This window comes from Microtus ochrogaster, chromosome 18 (genome assembly GCF_000317375.1).
Source record: "Microtus ochrogaster isolate Prairie Vole_2 chromosome 18, MicOch1.0, whole genome shotgun sequence".
Classification (NCBI taxonomy): Eukaryota; Metazoa; Chordata; class Mammalia; order Rodentia; family Cricetidae; genus Microtus; species Microtus ochrogaster.
The window spans coordinates 2348936-2366547 of NC_022020.1; the positions used below are offsets into that span (position 1 = coordinate 2348936).

General features: G+C 43.4%; 1 protein-coding gene across 6 annotated transcripts in view; it reads right to left on the reverse strand.

Moving 5' to 3' along the window:
• The window catches only part of Fhod3 (formin homology 2 domain containing 3), a 430213-nt gene that overhangs the window by 84735 nt on the left and 327866 nt on the right, over positions 1 to 17612 (reverse strand). For 3 of the 6 annotated variants that reach the window (XM_013349359.2, XM_026783506.1, XM_026783507.1), the window contains 2 exons: positions 17082 to 17423; positions 11511 to 11615 (listed from right to left, as the gene is read on the reverse strand). In XM_013349359.2, coding sequence (XP_013204813.2) covers positions 11511 to 11615; positions 17082 to 17423 — 447 coding nt within the window. The remainder of the gene's footprint in view (positions 1 to 11510; positions 11616 to 17081; positions 17424 to 17612) is intronic. The other 3 variants (XM_026783508.1, XM_026783509.1, XM_026783510.1) reach the window with 1 other exon arrangement.

Sequence of the window (17612 nt, forward strand, 5' to 3'; positions counted from 1 at the left end):
CTCTCTCTCTCTCTCTCTCTCTCTCTCTCTCTCTCTCTCTCTCTCTCTCTCTGTGTGTGTGTGTGTGTGTGTGTGTGTGTGTGTGTGTGTGTATTCAAGTACTGGCACTGAACCTAGGGCCTCATGCAGGTGAGACTAGCTCTCCACCACTAAGCTACACCACCAATCCTAGATGTCCCATCGTTTCCTAGCTCTTCTATGAAGGCTCGTTTTCTTCGTAGTAGTTATGACAATGGAAACTATATTTGGTGACTCCTTTTTCTGTACATACATATGTAAGCCATAGGAAGCTAAGGACTGGGTGTGATTCCAGCAATGCTGGATTAGCATGTCCAAGCACAAGGCACACACACGGCTGCTATATGCAAACCATGGGTCTTTAGGACTAGTGTCCCCTGTACACAGAATGTCCAAAAGCAAGCCAGAAGCACAGGAGCCTCTATTATAAGACAACACGTAGTTACTTCTCATTGCTGGGCTTGGAGGGAATGGTGGGGAAAGCGGAGGTATACAGTACTAAAGAACAGGGGGGTGCACTTTCTCAATAGGAAACTGTAATCTTTGCATGATGCCAGTGGAAAACAGGGACAACTGAGAGTTATTTGTCCCGCCACAAGAGCATACCAGACAGAGGTAGTGCACACAAGGCTTACACCAGAGTACTTGGTTGCATCTCGGCCCTGTGGAGACCCGACTTCATCTATAATTTTCTGGTGAGAGATACTTGACCCTTCTAGTGACCATCCTCATGCAAGCCTCTATGTTATGTAAGACACGTTCTCATTTGCAAACAGCATTATAATATGGCTACTTAAGGTTACTGGGCACATCATCTATAGATGAGGGAGTGTTGTGGGAGCTGCGGGCCTGCTTTTAGTCCCGCCCGGCTCCCGCACGGCTAGCTTTACACCAGAAATAACAACACACAAACTGTATTCATTTAAACACTGCTTGGCCCATTAGCTCTAGCCCTTACTGGCTAATTCTGATATCCCCATCAACCCATCTCTAATAAACTGTGTAGGAAGGAAAGGGAGGAAAACTATGCACTGTCCACAGGAAGAAAACAGGAAGAGAGGCTACAAGCAGTCCATGTACTTGTTATTTGGCAAAGGTATAGAAAGAGGACAGTGAGCTGGTTGTTTGATGGGAAAACACGACTTGTGGCTAACAGTCACCTAGCAGGAAGGACATGGAACGGGCAGAAAGGAGTACTGTTGCAGTGGGAAGCCCTGAAGACAGAAGACCAAGAACACAGGGCAGCATGAAACGCTCCCAGCAAGCACACACTTGGAAAGTCACATGAACACGGGGTTCTCTGGGCTACAGTCCTACTTAAAATTGTCTCCATGTCTTCAACAAAGTCAGCATCTTCACTGCATAGTTTTTTTAATATACTTACTTATTTATTATGTATACAATATTCTGTCTGTGTGTATGCTTGAAGGCCAGAAGAGGGCGCCAGACCTCATTACAGATGGTTGTGAGCCACCATGTGGTTGCTGGGAATTGAACTCAGGACCTTTGGAAGAGCAGGCAATGCTCTTAACCACTGAGCCATCTCTCCAGCGCCCTCACTGCATGATTTTACAGGTCCATCATGCTTTGTTTTAGACCACAGGAGGTAAGTGAGTCCTGGTTTAGAAGACTAGGGATAAATGTGTAAGTCTTAAGTGCCAAAAGCTGAAATAGAGGCACAAGAGTATATAACCACAATGTGTCCAATGTAAACAACTCAGGGGGATTATATGGGACAAATGTAATTGTCTTTGGTCTTGGAATATAAAAAGAATCATATAAGGAGAGAGGAGAGAAGATACATTGAGTTTAAAAGAGGAGCCCCTGGACATCCTGGTTTGTTCTTTGAACAATTTCCTTGGGACTGAACTACAGTAAGGATGTGCATACAAATAGCAACACGGTTGGAAGATCCGTGCAGAATTCAGATGGGAGAGCTCCCACCTGCAAACTTAATCACACAGGACCTGCCGCTAGCCAGCAAGGGGGCAGTCAAGGTTTCCAAGAAGGAAAAGCTATCCACTCAGAGCTGTAGTTCATAAAGGAAAGGACATAGCCTACTGCAGTATCCAATTCCCGGCATGATTTAGTTCTTGAACTTGAGCAGTAATGGTGACGAGCCAGACCCCACACATGTGCAAGAACAAAAACCCCTAGTATCTGCTGAAGACAGGCATTATTGAGTAGTTCAGGGACTGGTGAAGAACCCCAGGACTCTAGAGCACACAGTCACTATGTGATGTCGCCAGACCCTACATAAACATACTCCACCAATGGAACCTGCTTTCCTCCTCTTGTGCACTCTGGATGGAATGCAGTGGATTAATTAGGACCACATTTTGCTTTCCAGAGACTCTTATTGCTTGTAATGAGATTGCTATCAAGACCTAGTGGCATGCAGGCAGGAATCCCACAGCACAAAGAGCAGACAGCTTCTATAACTGAAGGGCAGAGCTTTCACTACATGTGGCCATTGACTTCTTTTTGTCAGGGTGACATAAGGTGTCATCATGAAGAAAGCTAATAGATCCTCTTTACACTACACTCCATGCTATTTGGAGTTTTCCTCAGCAATGTTTAGTTTAGTGGGGTTTTTTTTCTTTATCTAAGTTGATCTAACAATCTAATTTTTTAAAATGCTCCATTGGAGAGTGGAAATCTCAACTCCACTGACACAATTAAAAACAACAACAAAAAATTCTAAGCAGATCAAGTGATAGAACACAGCCAGCAAGTATTTGGGACCCAGACAATCTCAGAGATCACATCTCTGTTAGACGCGGAGACTTGAAACCCCAGGCAAGGAGGACATTGAGACACATGTTGATACTAGCAAGGTCAGCACAAGAAATCATCTTAAAGAAGATGGGGAGGGAAGACACCAGTAATGGGGACCACACAGAACAGATGTCCATCTGGAGAAGGCCAGTAGGGTGAAGAAGACACCAGTGCCAGCAAGTTACACAGAGGATAAAAGACACAAGCATACCTAACAGGAGAACACAGGGAGAGCAGCAACAACTAGCACTGAAGGACGTACATGAAAGTAGAGATGGCCACAAGGACAGGAGGTCACTGTACAGCTGGAGCAGATGGGTTTTCAAGAGGGTCAGTGGAAGCGAGAGTTCATTAAGGGGCTTGGGCTGGAAGCAGAAGCTCCTGCTTAGGCCAGCTTCCTGGTCCCCGTATCCCCAAATATTACTGTCCCCTTTATTTCAACGCTGCCAATCACCACTCCAAGCTTTCAAAACAATGATGTATAGTTGTGTTTCAGTTACAAACACTGGCAGGAAGGGGAGCCCCTGATAGCCTAGAGTGACTGCTTCCAGAAGATGGGAATCATTCCTCAGAAAAGGGTCTGGACACATCAATGCATCAACATACCTGCTGTCCTTCCTATTGGTTAAGACAAATCTGGTATTGGAACAAGGAGAAAAACATAAGATTCTTCCTCTGCCAGAGTAATTTCCAGGCAGGTAAAGTATTTAGATGTGAAAAATGTAGAGACAGCAATGTTACAAGGAACCACAGAGAAACCGCTTTCTTCAATAGAAACACAAAACACAGAAGACAGGAAGAATTGATGTCTATTACATTTACCTGGTAAGGTTGAAATGTGTCTACCTGTTCAACTGTCAACTTGACAGAATCTAGAATCCTAGGAGATAAACCTACGGGCATGTCTGTGATGGAGTTTCTATGTTCATTTAATAAACATGAGGAGACCTACCCTAAGTGTGGAAGTAAGCATCCCATTGGCTGGAGCCCTAGATTGGAAAAAAAAGTAGAAAATGAGCAGGTTACCTGCATTCACCACTCTCTGCTTCTTGATTACAGAAGCAGCATGGCTAGCTGCCTCTTGTATATGCAGCCAGGCCTCCTTATAATGATGGACAGTCTTCTCCAATGGGGGAACCATAGTAAATACTTCCTCAAACTAATACAACATCAACAACTTCATAAATAGAATTTAAAGGATCTCACTGTCGCTTATGAAGTGCTTCTGCAACTCGTCATGTAAAGAGCATGAGGACAATGAGCCAAAAGTAGAAAAGGAAACAGAAAATATTCAACACAATGCAAGTAAGAAAAGTGCAAGTCACAGATTTACTTATGTACAACTACATAGAGGGTTACCTCTTGACAAAGATGGAAAACTAGGCTCTCACCACTCTATTGAAAACCGAAATTGATATAGTCTTTATGGATCACAGTGCCAAAAATGTCATCAAAATTTAAAAACTATCACTTTTTTTTGATACAGGATCTCATGTAGCCCAAGATGGCCTACAATTCACTATGTAGCTAAGGATGATCTTTAATTCAAAATCCTCCTTCCTCTGCCTCCTGAAGTGCTGAGCATGCAGCACTATTTTGATTTACTAAACCCATTTGGGGGAGTATATTAGGATCCGTCAGATAATGGCATATGTGCAACATGACATGTTCTAGGAACCACCCTCACTACCTTACATATATCAGCAACAGACTGGGTGCATTACTATGGATGGGCTGGGATGAAGCAGCACACAGAGAAAAACAGTGAGGCAAGCTGTTAAAAAGAGTGCTTCAGCTCCAAGCACTGCTATGGAAAGAGAACCAAGACAGCATCACCAAGAGAAAAAGGAAGACAAGGGAAAGCTTGGGTTAATATCTGTCTAAATGATCTAGAACGTTGGTGTCATTATAATAGATGTGTGCTGGTCCCAGAGGTATACACATTGAGTCACTAGGATTGTCCCTTTTCAAAAACAGGAGGCAGTGCCACCACCACATCCTCCCTCCCTGTATACAACTTAACATTTTACACATTGTAAAGTCCATAGGAATTTTAAATAGCTTCTCTTGTGTTATATTCTCGTAGCTCCACTTCTGAGATCATATATTCAAGAGTTATCTAAAAAGATATCTGCATGCCCATGCTCATCAGGGCATTGCAGACAGCAGGAGTATATGAGTACAAGTCATATGTTCAGCAAAAGAGCAGTGGGTGAGGAAGTGCCATATGAAAACTTAATGGGAAAGGCATTTAAAAAGAAGAAATATTGCTATCTATAATATACATAGGTGAAGTTTGTACTAAGTTTATTAAGTCATCCATAAAGACAACATACAAAATACCACATGGTTCTTCTATCTATCTATCTATCTATCTATCTATCTATCTATCTATCTATCTATCTATCTATCTATCTATCTATCCATCCATTTATCTATCTGTCATGCAATACTAGAGATTGAGTCTAGGGCCTCTCACGTGGTAGGTAAGCATTTTATTACTGAGCTATGTCCCCAAGCCTGCATAATCCCTCTGGTATGAGACATCTAAGATATCACAGATGTAGATAAAGACCAGAACAGGGGTTACAAGAACGGGGGAGAGGAGGATGAGAAATTACTGCTGAATGGGTGTACAGTGGCAGCTATACAGATAAGTAAGAGACACACTATAACAGCTAAGATGCTACTACCTGGCAGGGTGGCTCTCACGTGGTCACCACAATGTACCACACCCCATGTACCTTACTACCCCTTCTAACTGGCTAGTGGATGCCATTACTGGTTTATCTTCCCCCAGGAAGAGGAAAACGCTCGGCAGGGACAACCCTAGAAGCCAGGCCATTCTGAGCAAGGTTTCTGAACACTGTGCTAGAAGGCAGATAGGCAACTCCTGCTTATGGTAAGCAATCAGCGGCAGTAGCTCTAGCAGGAAGACAGAATTAGTGCTAACCGTACACAAGGGGCCTGGAGTTCATCTCAGCCATGTCCACAGGAAGTCCCTCCTAAAATCTGGCCCAGGATCCTCCAAGGTCCTCCTCCTAGGCAGTTCTGCCCAGGCCTCACTAAAAGTGAACTCTCTAATCTAAGCACAAGGACTGATTGTCTTAAGTTACCTTTAGCCCCTTGTGTCCACTCACTCAGCTGGCTCAGTCTAATCGCTACCCAGATGCCTTCTACCGCCATTTCTGAAGAGGCCGGCAGGATGGAGCCAGCATGGCAGGGAGGGAATGGACGTGTGTTCTGCCTCTCTCCAGGCCGATGGCCCCAAACTTCCCTGTGCTGTAGTTAGCGCTCATTTGTCTCCTTGGAATACTTGAGATGAATGGTTCAAATACTCCTTTAATTTTGTTGTCTTTCAGAAAGAAAATATTTAGGCCTTCTCTGCTCAAAAAGCACATTTTCCAAATTGGGGCTTTTTCAAAGTCTGATTTCATTACACACTTGCGTCCTAAAGCCTTGAGGATATTGTAAACAGTTCCAGCTTTCTCATTTTGTTTTGGCACAATCTAAATTCCAATTTCATGAAAATTAGTGCTGTGCTCTCTGTTTCTAGAAGACTGCTTTAAACGACTCTGTCACTGAATGAGAGATGGATTTACCTGAATATCCTTGTATTGGTTTGATTGTATAAAGTTTTCATCAGAATTTCTTTTCGGGGTCAATATATCTGTGATGGCTAATCTTGGTTGTCAAATTGACTAGATCTGGAAGTAACTAAAATATAAGCATGTGGGCACACCTGTGAGGAATTTTTCTAGAGTGGACTGTGAAATGTGAAGATGTACCCTAAATCCAGATGATTCAAAGTGGGAAAATGCACCCTAAATCCAGATCATGAGATCAGAAAAGCCACTGTAACTCGGCCATAGTTGGTGGCCGTCAACATAAAAAGACATGGCAGAAGATTTTTCTTTTGTCTGCTTGCCCTCACTCTTGTTGGTAAGTTCACCTATCCTGCTGCTAAGGCATTACTTTACTGGTATTAGTATCTATTTCTTTTAGATTTCAGCACAGACTGGAAACAAGTCTCACGGATAATTACTAGACTCCTAGCCTTCTAGTCAGGAGACAGCCTTTGTCCCACTAACCAGACCACAACCTGTAACTCATGCCCATAAAACTCTTTTTAGTATATAAATTTATTCTATCAGTTGTGTTCCTCTAGAACCTGATTAATTCAAAGTAATGCCAAGCTTTATTGACATCCAACACATTAACATGCCTAAACAAGCCTGAGGAATGGAAAACTAAGCTCATGATGATGCCCATTTTTTCCTAGGACTTTGAAAATTTAATCTCATTTCCAAATCAAGACTATGAGAGTTCTAAAGTTACAGACTTGTGCAGGGTTCAGGCATTACGTTTACTAGTTGAGGTGTGGAGGTGATTGCTAACAAAAGGTACACATCACACATCTCTCCTTGCAAAACCATGCCTATTGTTCATAAGAAGCATCTTGAGATGCTTCTTTTCACTCTAAGCATACATGTATATATTTCAGTAATAAATCTTAAAAATTATATTGAGTATGTATCTCAGTAAAAAATAGCTATATGTCTCAATAGAGCAAAAAATAGTGATAGATGTTCAATTGCATTATAAATAATATACAAAGAATTCAGCTTTCAAGCAATAAACTTCATAAAATGTCCATTATTGTGAGTGCAATTGATGCAATACACTCAGGCAACAGCAGAAAAATGTGACTTGTGATCCAGGGCTCCACTGCATCCATCTGCCTTCTGTCTGTCTGTCTGTCTAGTTATCTAGCATCTATTTACATTTATCTGCCTATTATCTAACTACCTGCCTATAATCCATCCATCCTACATTCCTACTATATACCCACCTACCTGTCATCTACCTATATATCTATTTCTACCTACCTATCTGCCTATCAGTTATCATCTTTTGATTATTTACATCTATATAACATTCACCTGTCTTTCCATTTATCTATCATTTATCTTCTATAGCATATGAGTCTATCAATCTATCTGTCATCTATTTCTCTATCATTACAGGCACAAAATAACAAGCTAGCAAGGTTACAACAAGTAGTAATCAGGCTCACTGGATTCCTGGCACAATGAAACTGAGCTTTTGTCATTTCACGGTATCATCACACAATTTTCAAATCCTCATAGGAAGGACATCCAGAAAGGATATGCAAATATAAATAAAAGAATAAGCTCTAGAACGCTAGTCTAGCCAGTGGACAGTGGCCAAGGTGACCAAATTCCTATGGCAATAGCATGCCATGAAAGAGAACAGGAGCCTAGAAAGTGGAATGGGTTAATTTAAGATGTAAGAGTTAGTTAATAAGAAGCCTAAGCTATTGATTAAGGAGTGTTGCAATTGAAACAGTTTCTGTGTGATTATTCAGGTCTGGGTGAATGGAATGAATGAGCAGCCAAGGGGCAGCACATGCTTTAACATCTGCATATATAGTACATGTGACCACACCCAAAGTGGGCCAGTATCTTAAAGGTTATTGGCTGAAGGAGTTCCCACAGCAATGAGTGGTGATTTGCTGGATTCTTCAGCCAGTGTTTACCCTGCTTCTACCATGGATAGACCATGGTACTATGGAGGACATAATGGCAGAACCTGGTTTAGTCCCAAAAGGACTGGTTACCTAGTAGGGTAGTTTGAAAGAAAATGACCCTCAAAGGAAGTGGCACTGTTAGGAGGTGTGGCCTTGTTGGAGGAAGTATGTCACCATGGAGGCAGACTTTGAGGTCTCATGTATGCTCAAACAACACCCAGTGAGATAGACCACTTTCTGTCACCTGCCAGTAGGGACGTTAGAACCCTCAGCTCCTTCTCCAGTATGTCTGCCTGCATGCTACCTCACTTCCCACCATAATAATGGACTAAACTTTTGAAATATGAGCAAATATGACCTTTGCATCAGCTCCTGTCTCCAGAATACTGCCCTGTTTGAATTCCTGTCCTGACTTACTTCAGGGATGAACAGTAATGTGGAAGTATAAGCTAAATAAACCCTTTTCTCCCCAGCTTGCTTTTTGGTCATTGTGTTTCATCATAGCAATAGAAACCCTAAACCATCTAGCAAACATAAGACTTGTAATGCCAGGTATACTCCAACATTCCTCACTGTGCATCCTAACCCTGTATCTGGTATGACAAGGATCACTCCACGGTAACAACACCAAGTGACCTCACCTAATCCCAAGGGGACTGGAACCTATGCCAAAGACAGTATCCTTAACTGACTTCCCTATTACCAAGTCCTGACTTTGCTTAAGAATCTCTAATTCAGGGCCGGGCGGTGGTGGCACATGCCTTTAATTCCAGCACTCGGGAGGCAGAGGCAGGTGGATCTCTGTGAGTTTGAGGCCAGCCTGATCTACAAGAGCTAGTTCCAGGACAGGAACCAAAAGCTACAGAGAAACCCTGTCTCGAAAAATACAAAAAAAAAAAAAAAAAGAATCTCGAATTCAGGGTCACTGTTGGCTGTGAAATCTGAGAGTTTAATATGGGTTCATTAGTTTTGTGTGCCAGGGGTATCTGATCCTTACTCTATTGGTGGAGGAATGCATGCATTTATTTTGCATGACACTGTGATACAAGATTGTCACCTATAAAATTCATATATAAGAAAAAGAATCAAGTTACAACACACCCACACATGCTCACATCTCTCTCTCTCTCTCTCTCTCTACACACACACACACACACACACACACACACACACACACACCTCTTAATCTATTAAATACGTTTACAATTTTGTGTTGGGATATATTCATGAGGTTTGAGTTGGATACCCCTGATAGGCCAACTCCACTGGACTCCTCTTCTCCCTGTAACTATAAGATTTTGTTTGTTCCACACCCCAGTCAAACCTTGTGTGGTGGTTTGAAAGAAAATGGCCCCCAAAGGGAATGACACCATTAGGAGGTGTGGTCTTGCTGGGGAAAGCATGTCACTGTGCAGGCAAACTTTAAGGTCTCTTTTGCTCAAGCTTCCTTCAGGGTAACAGCCAGTTACCCTGTTGCCCGCAAGATGCAGAACTCTCAGTTTCAGCACCACATTTGCCTGCATGCCACTGCATGCCACCATGCTCCCTGTCATGATGATAATGGACTGAACCTCTGAAACTGTAAGTGAGCCACCACAATTAAATGTTTTCTTTATAAGAGTTGCCATGGTCATGGTGTCTCTTCACAGCAATAAGAACCTTAATTAAGACACCTAGCTCCAAAGATGCTTAGTAAAACACTTCCACATATGCAAAAGAGAATATGAACGTGAAATACTGGTCCTAATTAAAAACAATGGTTGAGGCAAGTGATCTCTGTAGTCACCCATGTTTAGATTCCCAGTGATATGCCCCCATCCTTTCCCTACCCTCTCTGCTGGCTGCAGACAATGGCTTCTTGCAGTATTCCTGTGTGGTCAATATTCTTTCCTCACCAAAATCACCCTTTAAGGGAAAGGGTTGGTGCAATCAGCATTTCACCCCCAGGGGGTGAGTAGTATCCTAGAGAGTGAGCTGGAAATCTAAAGGCCTTCTCGTCTCCAACTCCTGCACTCTTGCCATTAAGAGTAACTGCTTTTAATTGCTCTAAAATTACAGGTCTTACCTTTCCCTTGTAAACACATCCTTGCATAACCACTGGCTTCCAGGAGTAATAATCAGCAAGGAGTTCTGGTGGTCTAATGCACTTGCCAAGTTACATTCCTTCCACGCACCCATACAATTCTATTCTCTTTGGGTAGGTCTTAGACTAATTGCATAGCACCTCGGTGGGCCCACTTCCTTCTGATCTACATAGATTTACTCATTCAGAGATAAAACATTGTCTCTCAGACAAATTGCAGAGCTCACGTAATATTCAGAATCATCTTTAAAGGGCAAATCAAGACATCCAGACTTGCATACTTCAGAAGAAATGTTTATACTTTTTTGTTTTTATTTTTATGTGCATGAGTGTTTTGTCTGTGTGCATACATGTGTACCGCATGCATTCTTAGTGCCCACAGAGGACAGAGGACGGTGTTGGATCCCCTGGGCCTGGTATTACAGACAATTGTGAGTCACCATTTGGATGCTGGGAATCAAACCCAGGTCTTCTGGAAGAGAAGCCAATGATCTCAATGGCTGAGCCACCTCTCCAGCCCCAGAAGAAATGTTTATATCTATGGGAAGTATATGGGAGCTAGCATAATAATAAGAACAAATCATCTTCTCAAATGAAATACTTGCTTAGTAAGTAGTGTGACTGTTAGATCTTCTAAAGGAAAATTCTTCAAAATATACCTTTTACTTACATTTTTTAGATCTTTCTTTGTTTTCCTTTGTTTTTATATTTTATTATTTATTCATTTGTTTTGGGGTTTTTGTTGTTTGTTTGTTTTGAGAGAGGGTGGCTTCTCTGTGTAACCCTGCTTATCTTGGAACTTGCTCTATAGAGCAGGCTAGCTGCAAACAGAGATCAGGTGCTTCTGCCTCCAGAGTGCTGGGTCACAGGAGTGCATCACCACTCCTGGCTCTTTATCTTGTGATAGGGTTTCACGTAGCTCAGGCTGTCATCAGATTCACTATATAGCTGAGCATGACTTTGAACTCTGGGTTTCTCCTGCACTAACCTACCAAGTGCTAGGATTACAGGCAGACATGAGCACCACTGGCCTCCTCTGACCGCTCAGGGTAACTGATTTTCACCATGCCCCAGCCTCACCTGGCCTCCTGTGGGGACGAGAAGGATGATGCAGATGATGGGGACACACTTGGTCCAGATGAGGGGCCAGCGGAGTGGAAAGAGTTGTTGCTGAAGTTGCTGTATCTAAAAGCACAGAGGTTTAGATTGGAGACAAAAAAAAGACAAAAGAAGTGATTATTTTTTCTAAATATAAGATTTAGAAAACCATCTAGCTTTTTGCAAGAAAAATATTTCTGAAGATTCTACTGCAAAGCATGATTATTTAAAGGTACAGAGACTTACTAAATATTGAATTTTGATGAGTCTTCATTAAAAATGTTCCCCAAACTCCAAAACCCACCAGGTAGGAAGATTCATAACAAAGGGTTTCAGAAGAACCAGCATGTCTCCTATTACTTTATAAATGCACATTAAAATTAACTGTGGACATTAATTAAGAACCCGAACTGTGTTCATCTGTACTATGACAATCTTTCTCTCTACTTATGATGACACAATTATAATACCATCAAAGACCTGTGGAAATGTTTGCCTGACTAAAGAAACAGCTTATTATTGTACATTCTGCTGCAGGTCGTTTCGAATCTATCGTGTTCCTCTCCTTTCACCCCATGGCCAGTCTGTCGCCAGGCCTTCTGGACTAGCCTACGCTAAGAGATGAAGGCATCCAGACTTCATCCAACACTTATCCCAATTGAAACCTGCAGTGGTTACAATAAAATGAACTTTGATCTTCTCCCAGCCATCTCTATTAAACAGACATCAAGATTTGTAGAATCCGGGAGCTTCCTATGTGCAGAAATATCCTTCAGCAGTTTCTTCTGTGTAGGTGTCGTCACTGAGGGTGGCTCCCAGGGAACGGATCACCACCTGAAGCCTCATATAGAGCTGACATTCATGTAAGGCAGCATCTACCCCTACATGTCACAGGTGAGGCCAACTCATTCCTTAAACTGTTTAGGGACACTGCATTAGGATGTGTGGGACCCCGAGGGTCACCGTGATGAACATTCACAAAGGTCTTGGACATGAGAAGTACAGGCTGAACTCCCATCAGCAGAGACTTGTGAGAAGCGACTGGACTTTAGAGATTTCCCACAAGATATTAGCACCAGAAAAACCACTTTAGCATTTCTAACATTTACATGAAAAAATAACACATAGGAAAATGCTCAATGGTGCATTATTTAGCTCATGGTGATAGCTCAACCAGGTATGAGATAGAACAGCCAAGGAAGCATGGCTTCTTATTCGTTGACGTATCATTGATTCTGCAACCATAAAAGCTGACCAATTTTGTAACTGGCATCATGGGAAATGTTGATAAATGGGCTAGATGGAAACACCAAGACACAGTTGAGTCACATTGTGTAAAAATACTCTAAAACGTAAAAATAAATTTTAAAAAGTATGTTCATTCGCTATCTACTTCTAAAAAATGGGAGATGGGTACAAAATTTCAAGTTTTAATAATAAATTGCGACAACAGAAAATATTCATATCCCCCCACTCTAATTCTAGGTTCCTAACTCTGGCAGCTTGGCCATCGCTTCATCAATATGTGTGTTCACATGTCAGGTATGTACGCAGAAATGCACCTTCTCCACTAAGACTCAGACCACAAGGCTGGCCAGTGTCCTTTTCTGTTACTAAGTCACTTTCATGGTCCTTGGTTCTGAGGACTTGATCCCCTTTCTCCAACCCCTCTAACCCCATGAGATGGAACATGGGGCTTTACAGATGAATACTCTAACACAGAGCTGTATTTTCTGTTATTCATTTCTTATTCTGAGACAAGATCTTCATATGTTTCCAAGGCTGACCTTGAACTCATGTAGAGCCCAAACTGGCCTTGAACCTGTGATTCTCTGGAATAGCTGGGGTTGCAGGATTTTCTTTTTTTCTTTAAAAATTATCATTCCCTATGTCTAATATGTTAATTCATTCTCCAGATCAGCACTGGATTAATTTTTCAGAGGGAGTCACAAACCACAGGCTATGGAGAAGGCAGAGAAGCAAAGAATGAAGTTAAAGACAGGGCATTAATTGATGCCCCAGAAAGGGATGCAGAAAAGGATGACGAGAACCGAGTAGAGCCGGGTGCTGCCACAACACAGGCGCCCAGCTTGGCTGTCCCAGCTGCCTGGACACTGGCTTGCTACTCATGCCACTGAAACTCACCCTCAAACTGCTTGTGGACATCCTGCTGAATGTTTTCATGGGATCATGTTGCTGAAATTCTGTTTAAATGATGTTATGGAGATAGACCATGCACAGTGTGTTTTCCCCTCCTTTGGTTTTCCTAATGGCCAAGTAATTAATTCAAGAGCCTCAGAGCCTGCCCAATCTTGGCTTCTCAGTTTCAACCGAACTTACCGGATCATAATTCACTATTCAGCATTTTTGTGTGTGAGGAGGGAGGGTTCATTATAATGACTAACGGGTTGGTCTCTATTACAACCTATTCAATTGCAGGAAGCTACTGAGTAGCCAGATCTGTGGCCATACAGACCCACAAAAACCACAACAACTGGACATCCATCAGAAAGCCAACCCCCACCGACAATACTGAGAGTCTTCGCAGAGGAAGAACCGGCTTCACTTAGTTAAACTACGGCAGTCTTCACTCAGCAGTGTGTGACTGGGTTTTACAACACTCAAACACAGACAGCTGAGTAACTTACAGGTTCCTGTTATTCTCATTCCCAAGGACTACATGCACTGCCGAAGCTTAGAAGAACCAGGTCCCAGAAAAGAGCCTTCAGGTGCTGACATCACTCACAGGAAGTACAGAATCGCCACAAAAGGCTAATCCCTTGCTGGGAAAGCTGAGGTTGCCAGTAATGTCTTCCAGGCCGACCCAGCTAACTGGTAACATGCATACAGATACTCTCTAGGAGGGTGGAAGGCTCATGCTGGACTCACTGGGCTAAAAACTGTGTGCAAGACACAACAATGTCAGGATTTGGGACTTGGGAAAGACCTATAGGGAACCCAGAGTACTGAGCAAGATGAACTAGGTCTTAAATGCGGCCTAAGTATGGCTTCTTCTTCAGCTGGCTCCACCCGAGCTGCTCTAAGGGCCCCCTTCTCCAGTAAGCCTCTCCTCCCACCATGGCCTCCCAATCTCAGAAAGGTGAAGAAACACCCTCCAGCAGGCTGAATCCATGTGCACCTGGCAGCGGTAGTTTGAAAGAAAATGGCCTCCAAAAGGAGTGGCACTATTAGGAGGTGTGACCTCACTGGAGGAAGTGTGTCACTGTGGGGGTGGACGCTGAGGTCTTTTATGCTCAAATTATGCCCACTGCCACAGTTTACTTCCTGTTGTCTTTGGATCAAGATATAAAACTCTCATCTCCATCTCCAGCGTCATGTCTGCCTGCATGCCACCATGACAAACCATGATGATAATGGACTGAACCTCTGAACTGTAAGCCAGTCCAGTTAAATGTTTTCCTTTATAAGAGTTGCCATGGCAGTTTGGATGCTCACCTTACTAGACCTGGATGGAGGTGGGTGGTTCTTGGACTTCCCACAGGGCAGGTAACCCTGATTGCTCTTTGGGCTGATGAGGGAGGGGGACTTGATTGGGGGAGGCAGAGGGAAATGGGAGGCAGTAGCGGGGAAGAGACAGAAATCTTTAATAAATAAATAAATAGGAGTTGCCATTTTGCCATGGTCATGCTGTCTCATCACAGCAATAATAAGGCCTACCTAAGACACTGGAAAACCTTAAAGGTGCCAATGAAAGGGACATTTCAAGATTCTTTTAGGTTTTATGTAACCCAGAGGGGTTACCAGTCACAAATTAATCTTTCAGTTATCAGATGGGAGGTCTGATTACCCTGGAAGACTGGCCATTTCATGATGGGAAGAGCTACCTCTTGGTTAAGTTTTTTGAACAAAGTTAAAATTCTTGCCAGTCCCTGCATCACAAGCTTTGGTAAACATTCCACCCTTGTTGACAAGACTCTGTCTGAAGACTGGCATGGGTGTTTCAAGCCCAGGAGAACATGGAGCCACAGGGGGAGAACTTACGGAGGAGAACCTGACTCTGGGACAGGCCTCCTCGTACTGTAACTACCTCTCGCTGCACACAGGTTGACTCGGGCTAAGTTACTAAGTCTCTCAGCCTCAGGTTCTTTACCTGACATAGTGATATAGTGATATAACCTGTGTCTTTCTTTCTTTCTTTTCTTTTCCTTTTTTTTTTTTTTTTTTTTTTTTTTTTTTTTTTTTTTTTTTTTTTTTTTTTTTTTTTTTTTTTTTGGCTTTTAAAGACAGGGTTTCTCTGTAGTTTTGGAGCCTGTCCTGGAACTAGCTCTTGTAGACCAGGCTGGCTTCAAACTCACAGAGATCTGCCTGCCTCTGCCTCCTGAGTGCTGGGATTAAAGGTGTGTGCCACCACCGCCCAGCTTACAACCTGTTTCTTAAGGATCAAGTGATACTTTGAAGTTCCAACTTCAGGGGAGATGGAGAGCCTGGCCCATAATAAATGCATAGCAAAGTTTGCTCTCTTATTATTATTCCAATATTCTAACATAACCAATGACTGTGGATACAGGCTGCAGAAATACAAGATTTTAGATATATATGTTAAAAGAAGTATATTATTATAATGGATTTTACCTGTCTAGTTAAGCACTTCAAAGGTAATTATTTGGAGCTAGTGAGATGATTCAATGGGTGAAGACCCTTGCTGCCAAACCTGATGACCTGAGTCTGTTCTCCAGGACTCACAGGAAGGAGAGAACCGATGCTCACAACCTGCCTTTTGACCCTCCACACATGCCCCACCCAACAAATAAATGCAATAAAAGAAATTTTAAAAATAGAATATACAGCCATTAGAAAAATGAAAATGTGTACAAGTATCACCCACTCTGCACGTGAGCAGCACACCTGCCTGAAGCAGCAGTAAAGGCAGTGAGGTGTACAGCAACAAGCCACAGTTACACTTCCCCTATGCAGTCTGGCTCTGCACGCCTCCCTTCAACCTGCTACCACGACAATTTCTTATTCCAATACTGGAGGGTTCATAAGTACATAATGCGAGCATCTTAAGTCTCCAGAAGTGGGTACAATCTACAATTTGATAGCATTAGAAGCCTTAAGAAACACAAACACATATGCCAGAGAGCAAAGCAGGAAGTGACCGGAAAGATAAAGAACAGATGGGGAAAGACCAGAAGTCAGGTTTTGCAGCAGCAGTCAGCGGGAGGGCTTGAGGGACATGTGGGAGACAAGAGCGGCCCTCTGGCCATGCTACAGAAAGAGGGTGCAACACTCCCCTCACCTTGCAGCTCAGAAAGTTTGTGCTGAGGGATGGGGTGGACCACAAGAGATCCTGTAGTTCTAAAAGCCATTATTAGTAGTCACACTAAAATCAGGTGCTCCTTAGTTCACACAGGTGACTTTCTCTTTTTTTATCTCACTGTGCCCGTTAAGTCAGTGATCAGAGAGTTAGTTCAGCCCCAGTGCCTCTGTATCTGAGTGAATCCACACAAGACAAGCATGGGACACAGGCCCTCAGTTGTGTCTTCGTCCCTGGGTTAGTCACACACAGGCCTCAACTGCGGGCCAATCTACCTGTTTTCTGTCTGAGAGTCTCCTCCCTTGTCCTTGGTGAGGAGAGGTGAATCTTCAAAGTCATAGGAGAAGAGATGAAAGGGGCTGTGGGGCACGTAGGGCAGCTTGTCTCTGGGCGGTGACACCTTTAGTGCGCTGGAGGGCCGAGGAGCCAAGCCAGGGCTGGGAGGTGGCAGAAGAGCGGGCCGGCTGGCCTCAGACCCAGAGGCCCCTCCAGACACAGGGGTCCGTGCGGCTGTGCCAGCTGGAGGGTGCCTCCCCTGTGTGGTGGTGGGGAGTGCAGAACTCTCTGCATCAGCATCCTTCCCAGGGGAGCAGTGCCTGGAGACAGAGCTGGCCTTGCTGTTGGCCCAGAAAGGCCAGGTGCAGAGAGAGAAAGAGATTGGAGAGAGAGTGAGCAAAGGCTAGGAAAAGGAGAAACACTGGGAAGCCTCACTGTGCGGTGGCCGCACGCGTCCAGTCGTGTGTTTCTTGAGACACCGGAAGTGTCCACCAGCAGAAACATCCAGTCACCCCTGAGCACGAGAGTGT